This window comes from Ostrinia furnacalis, unplaced genomic scaffold, assembly GCF_004193835.3.
Source record: "Ostrinia furnacalis isolate ACB-3 unplaced genomic scaffold, ASM419383v2 OfSCF0117, whole genome shotgun sequence".
In the NCBI taxonomy this organism is placed as follows: Eukaryota; Metazoa; Arthropoda; class Insecta; order Lepidoptera; family Crambidae; genus Ostrinia; species Ostrinia furnacalis.
Window position 1 is genome coordinate 147,445 of NW_021130356.1, and position 10,682 is coordinate 158,126.

The 10,682-nt window shown below is 39.3% G+C and overlaps 1 protein-coding gene across 1 annotated transcript; it reads right to left on the reverse strand.

Moving 5' to 3' along the window:
* Positions 1 to 472: 472 nt before the first annotated feature.
* Positions 473 to 3,452, reverse strand: LOC114352353 (uncharacterized). Its single transcript, XM_028303942.1, has 5 exons — positions 3,342 to 3,452; positions 2,633 to 2,896; positions 1,804 to 1,896; positions 1,193 to 1,293; positions 473 to 685 (listed from the first exon to the last, which is right to left on the reverse strand). The coding sequence occupies exons 1-5, from the start codon at positions 3,378 to 3,380 to the stop codon at positions 517 to 519; spliced, it is 666 nt and encodes a 221-aa protein (XP_028159743.1). The 5' UTR covers positions 3,381 to 3,452; the 3' UTR covers positions 473 to 516.
* Between the last annotated feature and the right edge of the window lie 7,230 nt (positions 3,453 to 10,682).

Below are 10,682 nucleotides of genomic sequence, written 5' to 3' on the forward strand. Positions count from 1 at the left end.
ATTCATCGATATTTACATAAATATGTTTCCGTGTCCCTATTATGTATTACGTAATTGAAGCTCATTATTTAAATGTTGATTTAATTTATTAATTTGAAATAAATTTAAGTTTTAACGCTTGCATCTTGCTTGCTATGTGCTATGGTTCGTCGTTTGCGGAAAACAATTGTCGATAATTTGATAAAACCAATAGTTTCCTTTTAATCCAATATTAAAGTTGCGTCAAAGTTAGAAGTGCCTAAATACATACAATGTATAGGTCTTTCTGGTATTTTAAATTAAGTTTAATTTTTTTTCCACAATGGGGAAGCTCTTGGTTTGCATCTCACCGTATGTAAAGTGAAAATATCTTAAAATGAAATGAAAATGTAAATGGTGAGTACGTGTAGTTGAGGGCTTAAATAATCCAATTAAACGAATGTAATTATGAAAATTAATTATAAGAATCAGCCAATAAAAAGAAGAGTTCGTTTCATTACTTTCTGTAATATGTCATTTCACAGTCGTTTAACAGTGTTAACATTGCAACATGCATTTACAGCATGACGCGATTCGTCCCACCACGAACTTCATATTGCCGCTGTAGTCCAACCCCCACATGGATTGATTTATGTACTCTTGTTGGCATTTAGTCCTGCAGTGGTCAGGAAAAGTCACTGTGTGGTCGCACTGGTATCCTGGATTTCTGAAAATAAATAAATAAAATGGAGATTCTGGTTTTGCGGCACGTGAGAACGTCAAGGAAGAAAATTATTACATAGTTGATTTCTATATGCGGTTGTACACCACGAGCTAAGCTAAGTTTAGCTTAGTTCCCATAGCTATAGCAGTTGTCCGAAGTTGTGTGCAAACTGCAAAATATTATACAAACATTATGGAAAACTGCGACATCTATGCGAGATAAGTTAAACCAACTTAGTTTAGTTCTTGATCTACAAGGACAACAACTCGCGGCTCCGTTTTGTTGGGCTCTGGTGACACCGTCGAGTTTTGGTGGGTAGACCCCGCCTTTAGTGAATAGGCGGGGAGAGTCCCACATAACCCAATGGCCGTCCCCATCGACTACTAAGTATTCGCGAAGCATTTCCCGACGTTAAAAAAGCTCTTAGTCATCAACTTGCTTAAGATTGTGCTTTTCCTTAATATACTACCTTATTTTTACTGTGCCGCAATATGAAAGTAAAATGTTTACCTGCACAATGTCCCAACAAAGCCTTGCACTTTATTATCCTTTCCATTGAGGACAAACACCCAGTTGCCTGCGTTCGTCTTGATTGCTTGAGGATAAATTATCTGGAAGTAGTAATAAAGTCAGTTAATCGAAATATATAAACACATATAGTATAGACTAGCTTTCCGCACGCGGCTTCGCCCGCGTGAAATTTTGTCTGTCACAGAAAAACTTTATCGCGCGCGTCCATGTTTCAAAAACCGGGATAAAAACTATCCTATGTCCTTTCCGGGGACTCAAACTATCTCTATGCCAAATTTCATCAAAATCGGTTCAGTGGTTTAGGTGTGAAAGCAGGACAGACAGACAGACAGACAGAGTTACTTTCGCATTTAAATTATTAGTATAGATTAGTAAAGCATACGGAAGGTAATTAATTTTTCAGTAGGTACAAAATTTTTTGCAGCTTTTTCAGGAAAACAGTTTTTCACAAATCTATATTTACAAACTTATTATAAGACCTAATTCGGGATAGATGTTTTTGAATATTTTACTTGCGGATGTAATTCCTTGAAATCGCAAATGAATGAAATAGCTAATCATAAATGGAAAGACCTATCTAATCTACTTACTTTAACATCTGGCTGGCACAGTTCGAAACTTTGATTCAGCTTCATGTTTGGAATTTCCTCGTCGAGGTGAAAGCTTATAACCCCACCTGGCAACTGGAACAAAAATTGATTTCAGGATATAAAATCTCACTAGAGGGCAAGAAAATGAAATGCCTACCTTTGAAATTAAGACAGCCCTTGTGTCTAACGCCCGTATTCACAAACGATGCCTGCTTAAGTGAAGCAGCAAATCGAACGCACAGCGTTTAATAGAGCTGGGTGATTGGTTCATGTGTCACCCTGTGCGTCCACGCGCATTGTGAGACCCCATAGTAATGTTTGTGAAATACGGGAGTGACTTTCCTACCCAACATAAGGGTTTGATATGGACATTAATTAATCTTTAATGCTTCACATCAAGAGCTTAATTTAGAGTGAGGCAACTTCTGGACAAGCTCTAGCTCTATCATAAGCTCGGGTGGAATTGTTTTCAAGAGCAAGCTCAAAACATAAAAAATGCTGCTTTGCCCCTTTTTTGTTCAAAAAAAATAATGAAGCTTCCATTGCTACATAGGTTATGTAGGTAGGTAAGGTTACGTAGCTATGTAACCTTACGCAGCAGAGCTCTGGGTTTCCTCAAAAATCTGTTCTGTTAATCTTCGTCGTCGGTCCACCTTGTGGGTGGACGTCTCACGCTGCGTTTTCCGGTACGCGGCCTCCATTCCAGAACCGATTCAGGATGCAGGCCGCTACCAGCTGTGCGATGTGGAAGTCATTGGGGGAGGCCTAGATGTTCACCAGTGGACGTCCTATGACTGAAACGTAGATTATTGAAAACTTAACTACTTACTTCTTGATCCAGCATGCTTGTTCTATCAGCTATCTTAGTCAGCAGCGTGTCCACGTATTCATGAGGGTAGTTAGAAGTGCTCTCACACACCCCCAGCTTCTCGCATTCCAACGAAATTTTGGGTATAAATTGGTTTGATCCAGTATGTCGCGATTCTTGTAAGTTTGGGTATTCGACATCATATTCTATTGTAATATGAGCTTTCCCTTTTTGGTATTTTTCTCTATGTGCAGCCTGATGGTGAATGTAGGCCGACGATGTGGTCTGTGAATTAGAATAAAAAGTTAAACAGGCCCATCTTTTCTTCTCTTCGCTTTGGTGGAAACCGGGTCTCATATAGACGGTATCTATATTATCTATTAGTCCTTTAGCACTATTTTCTATATGCTTTGTCTTTTTTCATCACACTAAGTAGAGTCCTATTTTCAACAGTGGTTTAGTAAAATTATTATGTCTGAAATGCTAAGGTACAGGATGTATGACACTAACGCTGGGTTGCACCATCTTACTTTGACTTTAAGAAACGTCAAAAATCTGTCGTATCGTATAGTTACGGTCAAAGTTAGGTGGTGCAACTCAGCCTAATTTTTTTTGAGCACGAAGAACTGAGATCAAGATCAAGCACATAATACGAGTATTTGAAGAAGTCAAACTCTCTAACCTCTAGAATACAGGTAGTAAATAGCTTAATACGTAATGAAAAACTCACCAAGGCAACGAAAACTAAGCACAGGTACTTCCAGGCCATTGTAGCACAAGTATAAGCCCGTACGCTTTAACGTCGCCTCACCACGCACTAAATAGACCACTACAATGGTGTTTGTATGTCGCTTCACCCTTGTATTTATATTTTGGTGTGACTCTAGAGGCACACCGCAAAACTATCGATAGTGAAAATGACGTAAGAAAATATAGATATCGATTTGCATTTTCCCCGTAACCTACGTATTTTGTAGTACCACAAAAAAGGTTATGTAGCTAATTAAGATATTATAAATTATTTGCCTTTACCTACCTACCCATTGATGAAACTAGTCATCATAATATAGTCATAATATAATTTACATAATAATAAATAAATATCCTTGGACATTTTACACTGCGCTTCTAGTCCCAAACTAAGCAAAGTTTGTACTATGGGTACTAGACAACGGATATAAACATACTTAAATACTTTTTTTTTTAAATACATACATAATATTATACATAGAAAACACCCAGTGCAATACAAACAAATATGTTCATGCACACACATGTTTGTACTTTGCGGGAATCGAACCCGCAACCTCCGGAATACTCAGTTTCGAACCACTACACCAAATGGCCGACAATATAGATAGGTAAATAAATTTATTTTTAAAAATATTCAGGATGTATTCAATTTCTAGGTACTTATTGTCGAATGCAGCAGCAATCAGACGAGGCGAAGAAAACCGGCGAGACCTGGAGCGAGATTAAGCGCGAAGCACAAGACCGAACGCGATGGAGGACTGTTGTGGACGCCCTCTGCCCCATCTAGGGGACATAGGACCTTAACATAACACAACATATAGTCGAATAGATTAGTATTGAATAACATGTTTTCTCATTGTCACTATTGATACCTTAAAAAAGTTATTCATACTCATGAGTAGTGTGGTTACCCTTCCTGAAAACAATTTTCAATTTGAGCCAGTGAAAAAAATTTACGCCAAAATAGGGATGATGACTGGGTAATGAAATGAAAATTCTATTTAGTCCGTCAGACAGATAATAAAAAAATTTTGGACACTTTTTTTTCATAATCGAATAATTACAGTATTAAGATTGAGTTGAAATGTGGCGTGACGTCACTTTTGAGTAAAAAATCTACTCAAGCGTAACGTAAAACGTAACGCGCCATTTCAAATTGATGTAGCACTATTATTATTAAATTATGAAAGAAACTAAAAAATATGAATCGAATATTTTCTAATTATCTGTCTGACGGATTAATAATTGAAATTTTGTCATCTAGCCTATTGACTAAGCTCATCAACGCAACATACGGACTGAAACGAAAACACTTTCGTATTAATTCAGCTTCCAGTAATTCGCATGTTCATAACTTATTATAGTAATACATCTATACATCTAATGTACCACATTCTGCAAATAAATAATTTGTATTTGAATAAATAATTTCTATCGACAAACAACTTTCAATATTAATAATAATTATATTTCCCACCCCTACACATTAATTAAGTATCGATAATAATGTTAATGAAAGTACTTACAAATTAAATTATTAATTAGCAATTTAATTAATAATTTTAAAATTTACCTCCCCGGTTCAAATGGTGACTTTAATTATTTTAATCACAATTAAATTGATTACAAATTGTACAGTACCATAAGAATTCCTGGAATAAGCGGGTGATTAGTGAAAATATATTTTATAATTTATATTCATATAGGTAATTTCTATTCATCTGTAATATATGAAATTTACTTATATATTAACCGAATGTCCTTAGTCTTACTAATAAAATTAAAATAAAAACTCCCTATTCCATACTTACCTCCTACATTTGCGTTACTAACTGAGCATAGGTTTATTTCGGGATTCAACAGACATTTTTTATCTTAAGACGTCCATTGCTGGGAATGAGTTTTATTAGATTTTTATGAGTTTTTATGCTGGACAAAAGCCTCCCCCAAAGACCGGTCCTGCGCCGCCCGCATTCAGGCACCTCCCGCGACTTTCACCAGATCGTCGATTCATCTAGTGGGAGGCCTGCCCACACTACGTCTTCCGGCTCGTGGTCGCTTACTCGGGAACTTTTCTGTCCTGGCGTACATACCTACCTACCCCGTAAGTATAAATACTTGTCGGCCGTTTGGTGTAGTGGTTCGAAACGGACTACTATTCCGGAGGTAGCGGGTTCGATTCCCGCACAGTACAAACATTTGTGTGCATGAACATATTTGTTTGTATTGGACTGGGTGTTTTCTATGTATAATAAGTATGTTTTTATAAGTATGTTTATTTCCGTTGTCTAGTACCCATAGTACAAGCCTTGCTTAGTTTGGGACTAGAAGCGCAGTGTAAAATGTCCAAGGATATTTATTTATTTATTTAAATAAAGATTAACATTTTCTTAGCCCAGAGGCCACTGAATTCTGTGTGAATTTGCCTTATTAAACCTCTGTACCGTGATTCGAAGCATATAAACAATATGAGAATGTCGTACTATTTGCCTCTCTTTCTTTCCTGTTGTCAGTGTGTATATAGCCGTCTCTGTCGCACACCTCCCCCCTCTGGCCAGGCAGCGTGAGCGCTGCGCGCTTTCGTTTTTACCATTGGCGTCTTTTGCCTCGTCGAGTGCACACCTCTCTTCTAAGATACCAGGTATCCGTAGTTAGTGCACAAATTAGAAACTTTCCTGAATATTCAAATAATTATTGAAACTGAGTTTTGGAATAATTTTATTTCGTATTTTCCAACTACAGAAACTGTAAGTACAAAAATATTTTTTTTACGATNAAAAAAATATATTTTTTACGATTATACCCTCAAAGTATAAAATTTTCTCTTAACGGTTTTACCGTTCGATAAAAATGTGTACTTAATTAAAGTGTGTAATTTAAAGTGTGTATTTTTAGCTTTCTGTTAAAATGAATAATCTAGATCAGATTAGTGAACCCAAGCCCGGGCCTAGTAATGAGTTTGATTCGGATTCGTCCACATCCACGAGTTCGACTTCAAGTCGCGATGATAGAAGACGTGCCCGGAAGCGTAAGCGTAAAAATCGACAAGACGATTTACTGGAAAGGTTAGTCAAAGAAATGGGCGAGTTACGCAATAAATTGAGTACCCCCCGATCTCAAAATAATTGCTGTTCTGAGATCGACCTAAATGTTAGCGGGGAATTATTCGGTGAGTGCAGTGAAGTGGAACATGCCGTGACAGATTTTACTGTTAATGTGGGTACGTCGCTAAAAGAAACCACATCTAAAACAAGTGCAAACCATACTAATACAATAACTCGTTTGCAAAGATTTAACTCTCCGGAATGGAAGGAAATCAGGTTTGCTGAAGTACAAAAGCAATATATTAGTACACCAGGTTTCACCCACCTGGAATGTAATGACGAAATTACTATCTATGACAAAGCAGCTGACCTTGCATATGCGGAGCGTTCTTATGCAGCTCTATCAATGGCGGCGGTCAGGCAACAGGAAGCTTTTCAGGAAGGCTTTCGAAACTTTTTATCGTGGGCGCGCAGCCCCGAGAATCTTGCGCATGATAAAATCTGCGACAAAGTTAATGAAATTTTTACGAAAGGTGAGTACTGTAAGGTATCCAATGACATGTTGCAATTGATATGTGGACGGCGAGCTGATTTAATTGAGCAACGAAGGCACGTCATCCTAAAGTCAGTAAAAGGATCCTTTGGTAAAATCAAAGTTGCAAAAGATACCACCGTCATGTCAGAACTTGTTCGCGGCAGAACAGTTCACAGACGCTTTAGAAAAAATCGGCGGAGTTAAGCGGGCGTTTTATCCAACTAAGACCATAAAGAAAGCCTCGCATTATGCTGAATCCGCAAAGCCTGCGCAAGGCTACAAACACACTCGCGATAACCAAACCACGCAGGTTTGCCCGAATAATGCCTCGAGGATTCAATCGTGCTGTCAAAAAGCCAGTTCCGCGCAGGAACATCATTATCACAATGCTGAGTACCCGCAATCATTCAGATATGAAAATAGAAACGGTAATTTTCGTGGCAAGAGAGGAGGTCAGAGACCCTCTGCCACTCAAAAATCCAGAAAACGTGAGGCCTCTTCATCCAATAGAGACTCACAACACAAACGACGCAAATATTGACTCGAGTCTCTTCAGAGCTGGACAGCTTCGACACAAGGTGAACAGGTGGAAAGAATTGGGCGCACCAATTCGAATACTACGCATGATCGAAGGCTATCGTATCCCATTTCTCGAAAAACCGCCATTAGTAAAACCAAACCTGTCCAGTTCTGCATTTCAAACTTTCGTGACCCCCGATATGACAGCAATCATAAATCAGTTGAAAGTGGAACAGGTTTTGGAGGATGCGCAATCCAGTCCGAGTTTTGTGTCCAAGATGTTCCTCACACCAAAAGGAGACGGATCGTGGAGACCAATATTCAACCTAAAAGGTTTGAACGATTATGTGTACACACCTCAGTTTCGCCTCATATCCGTTTACAAGGTGCCAGATTTCCTTCAGGACCAAGACTGGCTAGTGAAAATAGATATTTCACAAGCGTACTTCCACATTCCTGTATCAGAGAGTCACAGGAAGTTCCTCAGACTCATATACGACGGAAAATTGATGCAAATTACTTGCCTTCCGTTTGGCCTAAGTTCAGCCCCAAGCGCTTTTGCCTCTGTAACAGCCTGGATTGCGCAAAAACTCAGGGAAGAAGGTCTGCGAGTCCTCATCTATCTCGACGACTTTCTTTTAGCCAACCAAAATCGATCGTTGCTGATCGAACAAACCCACTACGCGATTCACCTACTCCAATATCTCGGCTGGGCGGTAAATATGCAATGGCGGCGGTCAGGCAACAGGAAGCTTTTCAGGAAGGCTTTCGAAACTTTTTATCGTGGGCGCGCAGCCCCGAGAATCTTGCGCATGATAAAATCTGCGACAAAGTTAATGAAATTTTTACGAAAGGTGAGTACTGTAAGGTATCCAATGACATGTTGCAATTGATATGTGGACGGCGAGCTGATTTAATTGAGCAACGAAGGCACGTCATCCTAAAGTCAGTAAAGGATCCTTTGGTAAAATCAAAGTTGCAAAAGATACCACCGTCATGTCAGAACTTGTTCGCGGCAGAACAGTTCACAGACGCTTTAGAAAAAATCGGCGGAGTTAAGCGGGCGTTTTATCCAACTAAGACCATAAAGAAAGCCTCGCATTATGCTGAATCCGCAAAGCCTGCGCAAGGCTACAAACACACTCGCGATAACCAAACCACGCAGGTTTGCCCGAATAATGCCTCGAGGATTCAATCGTGCTGTCAAAAAGCCAGTTCCGCGCAGGAACATCATTATCACAATGCTGAGTACCCGCAATCATTCAGATATGAAAATAGAAACGGTAATTTTCGTGGCAAGAGAGGAGGTCAGAGACCCTCTGCCACTCAAAAATCCAGAAAACGTGAGGCCTCTTCATCCAATAGAGACTCACAACACAAACGAGTGATGTCAGAGCTCCAGTGGTGGATGGAGAATTGCAAAAGACCATCAGCGATACATGCAGAACCTCCCACATATTTCCTAACCACAGACGCGTCCCAGATGGCCTGGGGAGCCCGACTCAACAATTTAGAGTTATCCGGGACATGGTTACTAGAAGAGCAAGACCTACATATCAACCAAAAAGAGCTACTAGCTGTATGCAAGGTTCTGGAGTTAAAGAGACATGTTCTATCAAATCAATCGATTCTTCTTCAATCCGACAACCAATCTGTGCTCGCATATCTAAGGAACGAAGGCGGCACCAAATCGACAGCTCTAATGAATTTGACCTTCCGAATATATCGGATTATGGACAATCACAACATATCCCTTGTAACTCATCATATACCCGGCATTTACAACAGCGAGGCCGATCACCTGTCACGAAACATGACTTCACCGGAATGGCACCTTCTGCCGGAAATAACGGAGATAATATTCGCCAAATGGGGAGTCCCGTGCATAGATCTGTTTGCGTCCCAAGCAGCCCACGTGGTGAAACCATATTGCTCCATAACCCTAGCGGACAGGGATGCAGAATTTCACAACGCCNGCAACGCCTTTTCACGCAAGTTGAAATTTCATCTAGCGTGGGTATTCCCACCTCCTTGCCTTATGCCCCGGGTACTGAACCACTTAAACACTGCGAAGGGAGTGTATTTAATAGTGGCACCCAGATGGGATCTTGTGTTTTGGCGACCGGATCTCAAGAGTCGAGCCCTAGACCCTCCGTTCACGATCCGGGACCCTCAAAAAGTCCTCATAGACGCAACGACGGGCTTACCGCTTCCCAAAGCCAAAGAAATGACCTTGGAAGTTTGGCGATGTGGGGGTGGACAGAAGAATTATCTGGATGGTCCAACGAACAAATAAACTTCTTAAAGTCTGCCTGGAGAACCTCAACATTACGCACGTATAAACCAGCATGGTCGAGATGGGTGTCTTGGAGTCGCAAAAACAATATAAATACTTGTAGTCCGTCAGGGTCGGACTTGGCGCGTTTTCTAATTGACCTTTGGGGCATTTCACGCGAAGCGGACAGCGGAAATCAAGTCAGGTTTTGGATTTTGTTCATATTTGGATTAAATGTACTGCTATATGACCTGAATGGATGTGCATCATTATAATTTTTTTATGAAGCTTAGTTTATTTTTTATAAGCGTTCAAAAAATTTATAAAATTTTAGGAACAGATTTTTCAGAAGCTATTCTACTATTATTACATTTGATTAAAAATAAACTAACTATTGAACTTTTGAGAATAAATAACTGTGTTTCTTACTATTTACTACAAATTAGATATTTCTTTTTTGTTCACATAGAAAACCGGAAGTAAAGTTTTAAAATCGAATTTTTCAAAACTTCGGTATTTTTAAAATTTTTAATTTTTATTTTAAAATATACCTAGTAGTCTATAAATAACGTGTGTAAAGTTGTAGAATGGAGTCTGTATTGGTTTTTGATTTAGACACAGTACAGTGCGAGCGCGCCGCAATGAGCGTCATACTGGCTATCGACATTTGGCTACTGTATAAAAATTATTTGTTCGAAAATAACTGAAACGTTAATATTGTTGCATGCATACTCTTAAACAATTATAAATTTGACTCGGCGAACTTTGTACCGCCTAAAAACAATGATTGTTGGCATTGAGATGGTATTACGTCGCAGACCACTCACAACTTATTGGATAATACTCTTTAAACATTACCCTTCTTTTTGGGTAGTCGGGATATGTTAGTCCAGGGTGCCAGCTATCTCCATGCCAAATTTCATCAAAATCTGTTCAGCCGTTCTT